General features: G+C 43.9%; 1 protein-coding gene across 7 annotated transcripts in view; it reads left to right on the top strand.

Annotated features, from left to right (window-relative positions):
• The window catches only part of TACC2 (transforming acidic coiled-coil containing protein 2), a 128,244-nt gene that overhangs the window by 42,658 nt on the left and 68,233 nt on the right, over window positions 1–17,353 (top strand). For all 7 annotated transcript variants that reach the window (XM_059476624.1, XM_059476622.1, XM_059476628.1 and 4 more), the window contains exons 6-7: window positions 11,475–11,600; window positions 17,086–17,217. In XM_059476624.1, the coding sequence (XP_059332607.1) occupies window positions 11,475–11,600; window positions 17,086–17,217 (258 nt within the window). The remainder of the gene's footprint in view (window positions 1–11,474; window positions 11,601–17,085; window positions 17,218–17,353) is intronic.

Raw genomic sequence — 17,353 nt, 5'->3', positions numbered from 1 at the left:
TGCACAAAATTAACCAGGTTATTTATCTCTCCTTCTTCCTTTGTATCTAAATTCTTTCTTTTTATTTTCCTCCCTTCTTACTGTCACTGTCATCCTTAGCAGGTGCAGCTGTCAGTACAGTTGTGCCTTTGGAGATGCCTGCAGTCCTGAACTGAATTAACAGGATGGGCAGTTCTGTGGGAATTTCATCTGTGTGAAGTCTGAGACATTTAAGTTTGGTATTTTTCTATTCACAGAAGAGTAAAAATTAAGATAACTTTGCTCCTACCCAACAGACATCTCCCATTGCTTTCTAGGAAGTGAAAAATTACTTTGATTACTTTTTTCCCTCCTAATTAGATTTCCCCAGATGTATTTTTCAACCTTGCTTCTTCCAAGTAATCTGCCTATTTTCTCAAAATCATTTCTGCATCTTACAGATCCCCTGTTCTCTCTGTTCCAACACAATATCTTCTGGCTTCTTGGGAAATTGGATATACCATGGGGCTTCTTCCATGGTCCCTGTGTCTAATAGAATATGCAAAATAGGATTAGACCGAGCTTTGAACCCCATGGAGGACATCTGAAAACAGAATTACAGACACAGGGATGAAGAGCTAGAACTCCATAGTTTTTGCATTAGCCTTTTCTTTCTATTTTTCCCCTCCTGTCTTTTATGTTGAGTCTTCGGTGCCTATCTTATACTGGTCCAGGTGTGTGGAAATCCACAGATGCATTGCTAAAAACAAGAGGGGATTTTTTAGTTGTTGCAATTCCTTAACATCTGGGTACCTTGGAAAAATTGCAGAAATAACTGCAGAAATGTTAACTGCTGCATTCAAAGCGGGGTTGCTCTGGATCCTAAGGCCCCTGTGAAATGCTGATTGCCACCATCCTGCGCTGTGGTGAAGGACCTGCCCCAAAATGTGAGGGCAACCTCCTTGTCCTCCTGGCTGAAATGTGCTGGCACCTCCCCTTTGTTCAACTCTTCCCTTCCCCTGTTTGGTATCCACCATCCTCAGTGAAATAACCAGCTGTCCAAAAGTGCCCCAGGACTGCACAGGGTTGTTTCCAATTTAATTTCACTAATTGACTTGCTTTCCCTCCTGGTACATTCCTTTCCAGACAGCTGTGGGAGAGGCTGCAGCCTGCCCTTCAAGGGGGTAAATGCTGGCCCAAAATCTCTGCTCCACTGGAGTGATCCCAGCACAGGACTTGGCCCTGAGCCTCTGGCAGCTCAACCAGGGACAATTCTGCCCTTATATTTATATATATATATAAAATTCTGCCATATATTTATATAAATATGTGGTTGTGTGTGTATATAGTGCTTGTATATAATATACATAATATACAATATACAATATACATAATATACTATATACAATATATAATATATAATATATAATATATAACATATAATATACAATGTACAATATAATATATAAAATATAAAATATATATTGTATATTATATATTATATATTATATATTATATATTATATATTATATATTATATATTATATATTATATATTATATATTATATATTATATATTAATATATACATAAATATACAACCACAGTTGTCCTGCTCTGCTTGAACAAGAGGGGTGTCTAGTTGTTTCCAACAGATAAAAAAACCCAATTAGGAAGACAGGCTGTGTGTAGGCAAGTAGGATTTAAGTGATTCATTGGCCTGGTGTTTCCCAGCCTCCAGCTTGTCCCTCTTGGCTTCTCTTTGTCCATGGTGCTCTGAAAAACGCAGAGCATGTGCTCCATGAAACTCATCAAAATGCCTTTTAATAATTCTTCTCCAGACTGTTTTCTCTAGCTGCTTTGGCTATTGAAACACAAACAGTGTAATCAATAAAGCCTTTTTACTTTTTTTAAGGCACTCAAGAGCTTATGTAAAATCTTTGGAATTTGTAACCATGATAACATTGTTATGCTCTCCTAGCTGATAGAAATATCAAAGCCAGCTAAGAATAACTCTGCAGCAGACAGAGAAGATTGGATTTGTTTCCTGGAATGGAAGCAAAAGCATGAATACATTGCTCAGTTACTAACAACTATGGAAAAAAATAAATAGACACTTAAAAATTCCATTTCCCCTTCCTAACAATGTCATTAAACACTCAAAAGATAGTTTTGCTGTATATTTAAAAGTCTCCACAATTTTCCACATCTTCCTTTTTTTTTTTTTTTTTGAATGTTGAGATGGTACATGAAACTTATATTACATCTACCATTTTCCAAATCTTCTGGTAGAAACTCAAAAAAACTTGATTTCCTAGAGAAATTATCATGGGAATTTGTGAGGTTTTGAGTCTAGCCCAGGATTTTCTAAAAACCAGCCTTACTTAATTGGAAATTTGCAGAATGGCAGTTTCCCATCACTTTCATCCTCCAAGATGAAATGGATTAATACTGAACTTTCCTTTAGATTAAGGTTAAAATCTGGGAACTTAAAGAGACAGCCATCCTAAAGCCTCTCTAGTACAAATTGCTGGGAAATGCACAACCTAATTTTCAGCCACCACAAATGATGGTTGTGGGCAATTTGTGTGTGGAAAGAAGTGGGAATATAAAGTTCAGGTGTTTGTTACAGACCTGGCTTGGTGTCTCTCAGTTAATTGGGTCTGTGGTTTTGCAGACTGTGAACCTCTGGTCAGGAATTGCAAACAAGAAACTCCAGAATAGTTCAGAATAAAACTTCAGTTCTATTCTAAAACTGAAGCACATTTATATGGATTTGTTGCAGAAGAGTCTCAAAACAGGCACCAAGTTTTCACAAAGAGCAATTTAAAATCACACATACATTTTTTGCAAGGCTATGTAGTGATAGGCCAAGGGAGAATGGCTTTAAAATCAAAGAGGGCAAGGCTAGATTGGCTATAGGGAAGAAATTCTTCCCTGAAAGGGTGGTGAGACCCTGGAACAGATTTTCCAGAGCAGCTGGGGCTGCCTCTGGATCCCTGGCAGTGCCCAAGGCCAGGCTGGACAGGGTTTGGAGCACCTGGGACAGTGGAAGGTGTCCCTGCCATGGCAGAGGGGTGGCTCAAATAAATGTCCCTTCCAGCCAAACCCACTCTGTGATATCACAGTTTACATTTGTTAAGTGTCCCCCCTGGTATGACCCATCCTGATGCTTTCTGGACTTTTCCTTGTGGTTCCCTGTGAGCCAGGGAAGGGTTTAGACTTTGGCACAGCTGGGATGTCTCCTGCTCCCAGTCCCTCTCATCTGGTGTAGCTCTGGCCTCCAGAGAAACCTTTGCAAGGCTTTCCTTGGCAGCTCTTTGGTCTGCCCCAGCCACCCTCGCTCTGTCCTTGTCTGCTGGGAGCTTTTATCTCTTATTTCCTTGTGATTTTCAGCTGGTTCCCTCTGTACTCCCCAGGTTCAGGTAGCCCAGACACACCTGGGCATGCTGTTCTGGAGTTTCAGCCTTTCAGGCTCCCACCTTTAAATACCAGAGGGCACTGGGAGACAATTGCAAATGTTTCTGTGACAAAAGTGCCTTGAAATTGCATCACTGTAGGTCAAAGGGTTTTGGCACGACAAAAGGCTAAGGAATAAACAGGTAGAGGTATGCTGTTTGAGAAAAATGACCATTTATTCCAAAAAGGCTGCGTTTGGTTCTGTTAGCAGGAACATGGCTTGTCTGTGGCTTTGTGCCACACTGTTGCTTGCAGAGAAAATAAAAATTTATTTTAATGAATCATCCTCTTTTCAGGCTTTCCCTCCCCCCACCAAGGGCAGTTATACCTGCAGCAGCTATTTGTGAAATGGCTTCCAGATGGCAAAAAAAAGGTTAATTTCCCCCAAAATGAGAGAGGGCCTGAATCCTTGTACCTGTATCAAAAATCACTGTAAATTTTTCCATGGCTGGTTTCCTACTGCTTGGGAAGCAGGATATGATAGAGATGCTCTCCCCAGAAAGTTTTAACTCGGAGGCTCAATTCTTGCTCTCAGAGTGGGTAATGCTGGCTCCAATTCCTGCAGCCAAATGAGCTCTCCCCACACCATGGGGAGTTTTCATGGGTGTCTGTCCCATGAAAAGCCATGTCCTGCAGCCCAGATGGTGCTGGCTCTCTACATGTCCTTCAGCATTTTAACCCATTACAGGGCCTGATTTGGTGTCTGGGGATCATCTGGTATTGTCTTCTTTTTCCTGTTCAGGTATCTGAATTGTTAAAAGCAGCAATGAGCACGTGGAGGGGAAATCCCTGTCTTCTGCTTTCAGACTAAATGGAAAGTTCTCCTCTAACACAAAATTGACCTGAACAAAAATCTGCTGCCTCTTTTTGCTTATAAAAGATCAGACAAGGGCTAGAAATAGAAACAGTTGAACTCTTTAACAAAAGAGTCAAAAATTAAAAATGGAATAATACATTTTCCCCCCTGCAGCCCAGCTCTGAATGATGCTTTGAGAAGTCCACGAGCACTTATCATTACTGTGCCTTAACATTAAAAAGAGATGCACAGTCCTGCTAGGGGCTGGACAGAGCTCTGAGAAGGAAGTTTTAGTTTTGTCATCCATGATGTGGCTGGCACCACAGCTGAGGAGTTTGGAGACATGGAGCCAGCTAGGAAACTAACTCAGCTGAACTGACTCTCTGTAACCCCAGATTTTATCCAGTATATCTCTATTGCTTACCAAATACCCAGTATACCAACTCTCTTGCTGTGGGAGAGATATCATAAAGCTTATGTGATATAAACATGATAATAATCTCTCTGGGGAGAGACAATTAATTCCTTGGGTGCTGGCAGCTCGTATATGCAATTTGGTGTATCCCCATGTAGACTTAATTACCTGTAAAACCCTTCTTATGTGTTGTAATAAACCCATAGGAAAACCAAGAAATTAATAAGGGCAGGTAAATAATTAAAACTGCTCAGTTTTCTTCTGGGTAAAGAAAGCTGTAAGAAAATAGGTAAAAACTATGGAAAGAAAGAGAAATTTATAAGAAAGCAGGTAAAGGAAGTTATAAGAAGGCAGGTAAAGAAATCCATGAGAAAGAAGATACAGAAAAAGGAGATTAACCTATAAAGAAGGCAGGTAAAAAAAACTAGGAGAAAACCTGGGTGACTTTAGGAGCTGGAATCTAACCCAACAATTAAGTCAGGATTAAAAATTGTTTGGTTTAGATTTTTTAAAAATGTTACTTGTTCAGCTATAAACATATAATGCTTCAGTGAAAGTTGTTAAAAGTTCTACGTCTGCATCCTGAAAACATTTTTAAAAGTTATATTAAAGTTGGGCAAAACAACTGAAAATTAAAAAAAAAAAAAAAATGCTGAACACCATCAATCAAACCAGGCTCTTCTTAAGCGACTTTTAAAGCCTTAGGAGAGAATCTAACCCAACAATTAAACCAGGATTAAAAATGGTTTGGTTTGGATTTTTAAAAATGTTACTTGCTTAGCTATAAACACACAATGCTTCAGTGAAAGTTGTTAAGAACTTTACATCTTCATCCTGAAAACATTTTTGAAAGTTCTAAAGTTGGGCAAAACTGAAACTTAAAAAAAAAAAAAAATTGCCAAACACCATGAATTAAACCAGGCTCTTCTTAAGCGACTTTTAAAGCCTTAAAGCGAGCTGTGTGTGTGTGCGCTTTAAGCGTTACACACACCGTAATTTAATCTCCCCACATCCCCTCCCCTCCAGCGGATGGAAACTCCGAAATTCCACCGTAAAACCAAGGAGAGGGGGGGAAAAACCCCTCAATAAAAAAAGAAGACAGCGCAGGTGTGAGGTGTTTAGCCGGGCTAGTCGGTGTTTTTGGCCGCTTCGTGGCGGAGCTCCGCGGGCCCGGCAGCGGGGGAGGATCCGGGACCCGGGCGCGGCCGCTCCGGCCTTTCCTCGGGGAGCCTCATGGGAGGAGCCTGCCAGCAGCTCCAGCGGCAGCTCCGGGCTCGCAGTGCTCGGCCTGTGTGGGCTCCGGGAGCAGCGCAGGCAGCGGGGCTCGGCGGTGCCTGGCCGCGATGAGGGCAGCGCGGGGCGGTGGTGGCCGTGTGAGGGGCTGCGCCGGGGGGCTGCGCTCACGGCGAGGATGATGACCGCGGGCAGGAGCGCTGCTGCTTATTTCCTGGCGTTGGTAAGTACACACTTGTGAGTGGGAAAGTTACTCTTCCCTCCCTTTTTTTTTTTTTTTTTTTTTTTTTTTTTTTTTTTTTTTTGAGGGCTTTTTTGAGTTTTTTTTGCACGCTGTTTCTCCCGCGCCCACAGCGCTGCCTCCAGCTCTGGGTCAGGATTAACTCTCCTTCCCCTTCCACAAAAAAAGCAAACCTCCGTGGCTTTGTGGCTCCTGCCCTGGTTTATGGCCGGGTTTGGGCTTTCTGCTGGAGTGAGGAGGAGACTCTGTGTGTGTTGTTTGAACTGCGGAACTTCTGCTTCAGGTTTGCTGGCTGGGAACTTTGGGGATTTGGGAGCTCTGGTCCACTGACATCAGGATGTGACCGAGAGCCCTTCCCGAGCCCTTCCGAGCTCTAAAAGCTGCTCGTGGTGACGTGATGGGCTTTTTTTAATGGTTGACAGTTATTACAGCAAATATGCTTATTCATCCTGTGCAGGCGTGATTTATACTTCTGACACTTTTATGTGGCTTTCTGCTGTCCCTCTCTTACTTTGCAAAGGAAGTAGTGCTGTAGCACATGTTTCAGTGCCTTTAAGTATTTGGATCTAATGTAGTTGTGTTTGTTTAATGTAGTAACTCACCCTGAGTTTTAGTGCGACTATAGTAGTGTAGAACACTAAAAAAAAAAAAATCTGTTTTGTTGTTATAGCTAATCAAATCAGTGATCAATCTGGGTGCACATGTTACAGAAATTAGGGTGTTTCTAAGCAAGGAGGGCTGGGTGAGGGAGGAAGTGCAGACCCCCAGGTAATGTGTGACTAAACCCCATCCCCTGCCAAGATAACTCCTGTATCTTGTCAGGGTTTCCACAAGGAGTGCCAGAAGAATGCACTTTTTGGCAATGTCTGTGCAGGGTCCCTGACAGCTCCAGCAGAGCACTGGAGTTACCTGCAGGCACTGCCAGCTGCTGCACAGCTGGGCTGCTTTCATTCCACAGGTGGGGATTGCCTTCAGCAAGCCTTGGGAAAATCATTTCTCCAGAACCAGCTCCTGTTTGCTTTTCTGGTGCTGTTGGGGTGGGATTGTGCTGGAAGGGAAGGGACGGGGCTCTCCCGTTGCTGTGTGCGGAGCTGGGCAGCCGCGTGTCCTGTGTCCCCAGCCGGGGTGGTGGCACGTCCCTCCCTTGGGGACAGGTGTGACTCGGGGGCTGCCCCACCCTCCCTGCGTGCCCCAGGCACCGGCACCCAGACCTGTTCTGTGGATTCCTCGAGTCCTGCTCAGAGGGACACCATGGAAATGTGGAATCATTCCCCCAGGAGCCAGCTCTGGTCTCTCAGTGACAGTGTCTTTTTTCCCAAGTGTAGTTCTGCTGCCATGCACTGGGCATCAAACTCGTGTTCCCCCCCGTGTGACAGGGGTTTTATTTGCTTTTAATTAACACATGCCAGTTCATTTCTTGGATACCTTCATTACTGTGTTTGCACAGCTCCAGCTCAGCAGGCTCAGCCTGGCCCAGGCTGAGCCTAAATACAAAGTGCTGGTGTGAGTCTCTTAAGGCATAGTTTCTACTTCAGAGTATGGAATTTGAGAGATTTTTCCAAAATCTCATACTTAAATGCGTAAGTAGGTCTTTTGTTGGGTTTACAAAAGGCAGTGTATTGCCCAAAACTTGAACTTATGACTGTGTGTTTTTAGCTGGCAAAAGTAAAACCTTGGCTAAATCTATACACAGTGACCAGCAAAAGTGACCCCCAGTCTGAGCTTTTAAGCTGCTGCTGGTGCATGGACTCATTCTGTGAGGATGGATGTTCCCTTAGTTCCTTGGGAAATAAAGCCACACTTTCCATTTTAATCTTACAGTCTCATATTTTCCCTGAAATGCTGTTGATATTTAAATGGGTTTTAAATAAGTTCATAAGTAGTAGTGCAGGAGGGGAAAAAAGAGGGATTTGTTTGTTTTTAATGCTTTGTTTGTATCTTATGCAGCAGGTCTGAGCTGTCCTAAACAAGTTTAGTTTTACTTAGTGATATCTGTAATGTTGTTTTCTTACATGAGAAATAACTTCTTACCTCCTTCTCTGCTGAATCATTGAAAGGAATCCCAGTAATCATGGAAATACTTTTAAACAACAGAAACACCAAAGGGACAGAGTCACTGTAACAGGTTATTGTTGGATTTTCTAGACACCAGGGCAATTTCAGTGAATATGGTTAATGTAAGAGATAAGCTGCAAACTGAACTGTAAGAAGGTTAATATTATGAAGGAATTGATTAAATGGATCAAGTTTTGTGTTTTAATGAATTAATTTGAAACTGATGTAGGTGCTGCTAGATCTTTTTCCTTTCCAAAGAATTGCAGTATAAGAACTGAACAGAAATAGCAAGTTCTCTCAGTATTTTTCTGGGATTGATTAATACTTTTTCTTATGTATGGGTAAACTGAGGCTTAAAAATTTGACTCTTTGGCCCAAAGTATTAGAAAGCCAAGTATGAAATATGAAGGATTTTGTTTGTCAGCCTTGCTGTACCCAGTGAGAACATCTTGTGTCCTGAAGAAAACAAAACATTGGGTGATGAGAGCGCTGAGAGCTCAGTCCTGCCTCGTGGTTGTTGGTGCCATTTTCCAGAGATGTCTGGAGTAAGAGCAGGATCCACAAATCTTGCTCTTATCTCATTAAAAGCAGCCAAATGTTTGGGGCTGGGAGATAGCAGAGTTTGAAATGCTGATTGGCTTCCCTTGGAGTAAACTTGGAGCTATTGTTGAGTGTTCAAAGGGAGCCTCATCCAGCTCTCCTGATTGGAAAAACATGGACTGGGAGTAAATGCCAAGGCCTGGAGCTGCCTTCTGTCTCCAGCACCAGTATCAGAGTGTTTTATAACTATGAAATTAGGGGTTTAAGGCTTGCATCTCAGGGGTGTCAGGAGGAGAGCAGCAAACAGACCCAGCAGAGCACCCAGCACTCACTGTCTCTGTGTCCACATGTGCCAAATTGTGTCCCTGTGGGTATCTTAAATTTCTGCCTTGGTCTGAAGCCTTCTCACATAGAGTCAGACCTGCTGTGTTTAAGAAGAAATTTGACAGGTTTATGAAGTTATTTCTCATTCATTCATTGATATGTAATGAATACTGTGGGTCCAGCTTTGCCTGAAACTTGTTATTTGCATACCTGCCTTCTAACAGTGACTTGGAAAATCTCTTTTCAGGGCTAAGTAGAGGCCTTAAAAGTGAAATTGTGAAACTCAAGAGCCTGAGGACACTTGATGGGCAGTGTCTTTCTCTTGTGACACACTAATAACAGACTGAGCCCCGTGGTCTTGGGGCTGAATTTAGTGTGCTTGCTGCAGCTGTTGGTGAGCAACTGCTTGTTAAACTCTGAGGTATTTTCCTCTGCAAACTATTTCAGTCATGCCTGTCATAAGCAGAATTTGGAAGCAGTTTTATGTCGATCCTTTTCCAGGCTGGATCCAGAACTGAGGCAGCAGAATGGAAAACGTTTTATGTCGATCCTTTTCCAGGCTGGATCCAGAACTGAGGCAGCAGAATGGAAAACGCTCATGGCCTTTTTATGGAGCTCAGTTCTTGCAGCAAGCTGGCCTTAGAGGCTGGTGGCTGCAGAGGGCTGGTGGCAGCCCCTGGAGAGCCAAGGGCAGTTGAGATTCCCGGGAATGTCACTTGTGGAACTCGTCTGAGCAGCTCGTGGATGGCTCCATTGTTTGGGCGCGCAGAGCAGGGTGGCTTGGCAAGGAGCAGCTTCTCCATCACCTCCCCAGGCCTGAGTTTCAGGTTACTTTGTCCATGCACTATGAAAATGCCTGTCCAGGAGTTGGTTGTGCAGGAAACGTGAGTGGTGAGGAGCAAACACTTCTCACCAGGCTGGGGCACAGCAGTTCCAGCTGCAGTTTGGGTTTGTGCTGTGTTTTTTAGGTGTTTACAGGAACAGCCTTAGAGCTCTGTGACAGCAAGAAGAAAACCTGCCCATCTCCTCACTTCACTCATTATGTACATAAGAATAAATTGTGAGGTGCTGTTGTCAAAACTGACTTTTTGAACACTCATTTTAAGGCAAAACAGAGGGAACACCCCAGCTGCAGCTCAGCAATGATTGAAAACCTGTCCCTTTATGATAATAAGCCAGAGGACTTTAGAACCTGGAAACACCTTGGCTCAAAGGTCCCTAGAACAGGCAGAGCCCTCAGGTGTGGTTCAACCAGAGAACCTGTGGGCAGTCAATTGCTCAGAGTTGTAATTGTTTTTCCCACATAAACACGGTACAGAATCCTTCAGATAAAATATGGGAAGTGTGAGTACATTCAGGTGTACCTTCAGTCATTACCAGAATAGCACTGACATTGTTACAGTAAAATTAACTGTTTATGTTTTTTGGATTCAAAATTAAATTGTAGTAGGAAATCATCCAGGATATCTGGATTTGAAGTTAGGTAAGGAAGTAATCACTTAGAGTCAAAGCTGAGTTCTCTGATTTAGAGCTTTTTATTTATGAGCTGGAATTGCAAATGCTGAGTGACAGTTTTGAGTTTATGCCCCTCAAATCCATCTGTGTATGGGGTACCATCCCTGTGTGTTCAGTGCTGTATTCACTAGGTACTACAGGAAACATCATGGGCAGAAGGGATCCGGGGCAGTGTGAAATTCCATCAGCAGTTTAAGGTCACACTTTATGGTTTACAAATAGCTTGAGAATTTTGGTGAATTTCAGGGAAAACTGATGTTTCAAGGGTTCTGATCTCTGGGTGGTCACATGGCAAAGTCAGGTTGAAGTAGCAGCAAAAACATTGTTTTCAGGGGGTTCCCATGGTTTGGTGTCTTGTAAAAATAAACAAAGTCTCTTTTCAGCACAGCTCCTTTCCTATTGCTTCAGCAGTGTTTCCAAATGGGTTTGTTCCGTCCTGAGCTGCTGGTTCCCAGTGGCACTCTGCTTTTCCCAGGAATGGGACAAGGCTGGATGTCTCCCTGTGGGTGTTCCCCACAGCACCTGGACACCTTTGACTCTGTGCCCCCACCAATGAGCCCCCCTGGCTCAGGTGGAAACCAGCATTGAGCTCCTTGTATTTTATGTGGTTTCTGAGAGAGGGAATCTTGTCATTTCTCTTGTTCAAACTGCAGCTCCATTACTCATTTGCTGTTCATAATCAGGAGCACAATGGGGTTCATTTGCTGTTGGGCTGTACTGTCTCATTGCTTCTGCAGTTGTAAGTCAGACAAAAACCCAGAAACTTCAGTCCTGTGGGAACAAAAGCAACTCAGATTAAAAATGCCAACTTCCTCTGTGTTCCCTAACACACAAGTTAGCTCATTCATGCTTAAGTCCAGGGATTCAGAGGGATAAGCAGAGTAATTCTGCAATAACTCAGACATTAAATGTGCCTTTCTCTCTGTCTTTTCTCTCCACAGCCCTGCTGGGCCAGGTGATGATAATCAGTTGGCTTCTCCCCTGGATCCCTGTGAGCATCCCTCAGCTGTGTGTGCAGCCTCTGGCAATGCTGTCCCCGTGGGAGCTGCTGAGCTGACTGCAGCCAGGTACTGTCAGGGCTGGGCCTGGGCCAGGCAGGGGCTGCTCAGTTGATAACCACATTTCTGAGGATGCACCTTTGCCTGTGGCCCCTGGTGATGGTGTAGAGCTCCCTGCTGCAGGGGACTGGAGCACCAGGAGCTCAGCACTGGCTGAGGAGCTGCTGCCACCCTCCTTGCATGGATAAAGGTCTGCTGGAGCCACTGCTGATGGGTTTGCTGGGTCTGCCTCTATCTATCAGCAGAGATCTGGACCAGAGTTTAAATCCCCTCTTGTCTAAGCCTTCCAATGAAAATTCTGTTTACCCTTCCCTGAGATTCTGTCACTTCAGCACATGGTGTCTGAAGGTGCAATATATTTCCTATATTATTTTAGGTGCTTATACTTTTTATTATTATCATTAGTACAGGGTAAATAATCCTTGGAGCATTTTCTTTGAGAAGTTCTTAAACAGCACAACATTGATTATAAAGCATTCAGATATCTCTCTTGGACTCTGGCCTTTTGGTCTGCCTTTGCTTGCACTGAAAAGGGAAATTGTTGCTTTCTTTGTGCTGCTGGTGGTGGGGTTGTCAGGATCTTGGGGCATATAAATTTATCTGAACAATAGAGGAAGCCTTGTAGGGTGTGTGTACCCTTCAATCACCAGGAGCTCAGTGGAGTGTAAACACACACAGTATATTTAAGCTAGCATTACATTTGTTAGCTGAAGTCACAATAACACACCATCAAAGGCTGGAGGGACCTTGTGTGGTTTGCTCAATCCACCTTAAAAGCTGGGTGACTTTGCTGTTTAGCCCATCCTGCTCTGCCACCAGTCCCCAAGCTGGTTAGTCACCAGTGCTGGCTGGGAGAGACTGTGAGAAACAAACTTTTTCCTACAGTCAGAGTAAGATGATCTAGAGAAGCTGTCAGTGGGAAGCTAATGATGTGGATTTCTTTCAGTTCTTGTAAGTTTTTACTCAAAAAGTTGTGTTTCTTCTGTTTTTAACAAATGTAATTGGGTTACTGGTGGGTTTTTTTTTTTTGTGGATTCTGCTTTTCTTGCTAATGGATTGTTGGCTGTAGTAGTGAGGTACTTAGAAAAGAGTGAGCATTAATTGAGGTGGAGCTGTGAGCTACTTTCTGAATGTGGAAGCATGAAAAAGGCACCAAGAGTGCCAGAAAGATTTGTATATGGTCTTTGGACTACAGTCTGGAACAGAAGATTGTGTGCCCTTGGGGTGATAATTTGCTGTTTGCAGGGAAAAAGGCACACAAGCTGTCTATGATTAAACATTTAGGGAGAGCAGTCTCAGAGTGCTTTAATTCACTGTTTCTTGTAAACCTCATGAATTCCCTCTGTTTGCATTCTCACACCAATCTGGAATTTCGCGTTAATCGTATTATACCTTTCCTTTTGATCTCCTCCACAACTTGTGCCTTTAAATGTGCTATTGTCAGTGTCTGAGGGTGTCTCCTTGCTCCAGCCCAGTGCTCAGGCCGTGCTGGTGCTGGGCTGTGGTTGCCCCATCCAGGGTGGCTGAGCCCAGTAGGGGTGAGGGCACAGGGACTGTGCAGCAACCACAGCATCTGCTGGTTTCCAAATCCTGGCCCTGAGGGAGCTGCAAGGGTTTTTGCAAGGGTTCAGCACTAAAAAGTGGCAAACCAGGGGTATTTCACGTTGGGTGTAGGTAGTTTTCCAATTCCTGCAACAGAGGAAACTGACAGAGAAATACACGTTGGAGTGAAGCTGGCAGTGAGTGCTTCTTCTGTTTGTTGCTTTTAACTCTTTGTTTGTTTTCTAAGCGCTGCACAAGTTAACTCTTGTCAGTGTCGTTTGTTTTCCTTGCTCCCTTATTTTGCATCCGTGTGCAGCTTTAGATATAAAAGCCTGTCCATTCTCCTTCACCTGCCTTTCCTGTCCAGGCTGTTGCCACTTGCCAGTTTCTCTGTGAGCCTTGCAGAGGGGTTCTCTGCTGTCCCAGCAGTAGAAAACCCAGAGGCTGCCACTGTGCCCACCCCCAGGTGGCAGCAGGTTGGCAGAGGAGGGGTTAAATCAGTGCAGCTGCAGCCCTGCTTTAATGAACTCCTGTGTGCTCAGTTCTGGTGCAGCTCCTCCTGCAGCAGCAGCTCTGCTGGCTTCCCTGGGCTCTGCCAACAATATAAAGTTGGTAGCAAATGAAAGTGTCAAAACACTGGGATTATGCTCACATAGCAGGACTGGGCTTCTCTCACCCAAGGGAGGAGCCTCAGTGATGTTTGTTCTTCCATGCCTTATCTGTCATCAGCAATTCACCTTCATGGAGCAGATTATTGCTGATATAAGTAAAATAATCTTATTAAAGTCTCTGCTTTTATGGCATTTTATGTAGAAGCACTGCACCAGTGCATTTCAGTGTGAGTGGATACAATTCCCTAATGCACAATGTGATGTCTCTGTGCTGCCTGCTGGGTACCTCTGTAAAATGGAAATGTTACAGGGGCTCTGAATGCCATGGTGTTATTCCAGTCTGTCTGCAGTAAGGTGCAATCATATAGTGTGTGTTTTTCCCCAAAATATTTAGTAATTTACTAAATTTGCTTTTGTTTCTGTGTATTTCCCCATCAGGAATGGGGAGTGTCACATAATGCAGATGGTGGGCACTTTGAAGGGAAAAATCATGGTGCATGGATGGTGGGGGTCAGTTTGTGCTAAATGGCTTCCAGATGGCAGGGCAGAGTCAGAGATCAGGTTGTCCCTCCATCTGTCCAGTCAGAAACTCTATCTTTGTTTGGCTTCTTGGGGGAGACTGACTGATACCATATTGATCAGGACAACATGCTAGCATCTGCTCATTAAGATTTTATTTCTCTACAGAGAAGTGCCCTGGAAAGAATTAGGTAAAAAGTTCACTGGTGGTTCTGCCAAGCATTTTTGTTCAGCAATGAAAGGCCAAGTTCACTCTGATTTGCCAGTACACGTTGCTCTAGGAGAAGTTTTGGCCAGGCACAGGTTTCTCTTTGCTCTGCAGGTGCAGAGCTCTGCAACAGGACTGGTGTGTTGTAGGAGGAATGTTTGCCTTGGAAAGGTAGAGAAGGCAAATAAAGCCCTGTCTGTACAAGGCCACAGCTTAGCTGGGCTCCAGGTTAGGGGTATGAAACACTTCTGAGCAGTGTCTGTCTGTTCCCTGAAACTTCCTTCCTGGCTTGTGGGCAAAAAACCCCAAACCTGCAAATGCCCAGGAAAAAATGACAGCTTAGAAGGCACTTGCTGCATGTATTTATGGTGTACTTCTCAGTGTTGGCAGCACAAACAGGGAGTACCCACGCTTGTCTGTGTACACAGATAGTCAGAAAATTATTTTTGAGGTTTTCTTATAAGAGATAGTGCTTGAAAATTGTTGTTTTCTAAGCAGCTCACCTCCGTAGGATAAATACTGGTCAATGTATATAGTGCACTGAGAAGGCTTGGGCCTTTTGGTAGTATTCTTCTTGCAAGCATTAAAATATCACCAGTTGAGAAAAAAGTTTAATGGAAAATCTTGATTTAATAAGAGCTGTGGAGAGGTTTTGATGTAGCCATTTCACGTCTGAGGTGATGAAAGTCCCAGATGGACCCCAGTTGATGCAGGGTGAGGCTGGAGAGCTCAGAGTGGACAGAAAGTCTTTGTTTTGGACAGGGTTTCTGTTCTGTGCTCCCTGCCTCAATTTTGCAGTGTGTCAGAACAGGAGCAGGAGTGGACACAGGGCTTTGGGAAGGATGGGGAGCAGAGCTTTTCCAGAAATGCTGGTGTGTTGATGGCAAGCTTTGCTTTACTGTTGGGAATGACACTCATTAGTCAGAATATCTCTGAAAATGGTTTCATTTGGTGTGGAAAGGCTTGGAGGGGAAGCTGAAGGGCTGCAGATGATCTTTAGGACCTGTGTGAAGAGTGTGGATAACACAGGTGCTTCTGTAAGACTGGGGCAGCTTTGTGTGTCCATAACACCAGGGCCATAATTTGTGTGCCTTTGGTGCTCGTTTGGCTGGGCCCTCTTGTGAATTGTTTGGGTTTTGCAGCTCTTTGTTTGCTCTCCAAACAGATGTTCAGCATTCACTTATTTTTAGCAGTTCACTTCTTTCTGCTTTAAAAATCTTACTTTCACTGCTCTCCCTGTGCCCCTATATAGTCACAGCCTTGCTATAGAGAGGATGCTGTTACTATATTAGTACAGAGACATTTTTAGCCAAGGACAAAGGCCTTTGCATGAAAAAGGAAACAGCCTGCTTCTTAATCATTATTTATTTATTTGTATTCGCTTGATGGGGCTGAAAATTTCGAGTGTCTGTCAGCATCAGGGCAGTTGGGAAAACAGAAGGAAGGAAAGGAGGGAAGGAGTGAGGAAAGCAGAGATAATTTCTTGGAAGAGATAGCTGGGTAGTTGCCCCATATGGCACAAAGCAGCTTTGTGGATATAAGCTAATCAAGGTAAACTACACTCACAAAGAGCTTTGGAGATCTCAGTGCCTGAGTGGACAAGCACTTGGGGAGGTGGCTGCTCTCGTGCTCCTGTTGTGACTGAAGTCAGGGATGTGGTTTAGGCTTGTGCTCTGTTTGTGCACCAGAGAAGGGAACAGCCTGTCCCTGGACCTCACTAACTCTCCATCAGTAACACAATTCCATCTGCTGCCTGCAATCCCAGTGTAATTACTGGGGGAAGAGGAGAGAAAAATTGGAAAGGAATGACTAAGATAGCTGTTCATATTTAATTCAGGAAACCTGTAAGAACCTTCTCAGTCACATCCTGTTTCCATCAACATTTCCATCAGCGTTGGTGTCTGTATCTCTGGCAGCAGCAGCAGGAGAGGCTGTTGTGTGTGGCTGCTACCCCAGGATATTTGTGTCCCTCTGTCCTGGAAGGGCCAGTGTGGCATGACAAGACCTTGAACTGCTCCTGCTTTTGAGACATGAAGTCATTGGTTCTTATTTCCTTTTCTGTTAATGAGTGTGGCTGAGAGCAGGGGGAGTTTGTGGTCACTGCCCTGCTCCTGAGCACGGGGCTTTGCTGAGCAGGGGGACCTCACATCCATGGGATGAGTTCTGGGATTACTCTGTTCAGCTTTGCAGCCTGGGGAGAGCTTTTAAAGTAGGAGATTGTTTTAGTCCCAGATTTTAGGGTTTTTTGCAAAAACACAAATTGCTTAATCAAATGTTTATATTGTACAGTGAGGAGAAAGGGCTGTGTGGGAACAGCAAAGCAGTCATTAGTGATTTATTTATTTATTATACTGATTTCATATACAGTTAAAGTCTAGCACTTAATGTTATGGTCTATAGAGGCTGATGATGTGGTCAGCCCAGAAGTGAAGTGAAATAATGTTTGGAGGAAGAAGTAATTTTTGGGAAGTGGGAGAGAGGGAATTTGGTAGGGCATGATGTGCTCCTTACAGCTCCTTGTAGATCCAGCCAAAGTTCATCCTATAAAGAGAGTATTAAAGCTTCATGGGCATTTCTGAAATGTGTCAGCATATTTTTAATACCTATTTTGCAGCACTTCCAATCCTGATAGCTGCAAGGGAGTTGATAACCACGTTTCTGAGGATGCACCTTTGACTGTGGCCCCTGGTGATGGTGTAGAGCTGCCTGCTGAAGAAACCAAAGGTTTCACAAGGGAAAAGAAAAGGTATTGTGTGATTTCAGTTGTTACAAGACTTTGCCATGTCTTTACATCTTTTGCTTAAGAAATGTTTCTAGTGTGAAAGAGGCTGACTAAGTTTGACAGGTGTTTTGTCTGAGTTATATGAACATTTTGCTGCTGG

The sequence above is a fragment of the Ammospiza nelsoni genome, chromosome 8 (genome assembly GCF_027579445.1).
Source record: "Ammospiza nelsoni isolate bAmmNel1 chromosome 8, bAmmNel1.pri, whole genome shotgun sequence".
NCBI classification, from domain to species: domain Eukaryota; kingdom Metazoa; phylum Chordata; class Aves; order Passeriformes; family Passerellidae; genus Ammospiza; species Ammospiza nelsoni.
Note: the sequence above shows the minus strand (reverse complement) of the source record. Positions and strands in the feature narration are given on the sequence as shown.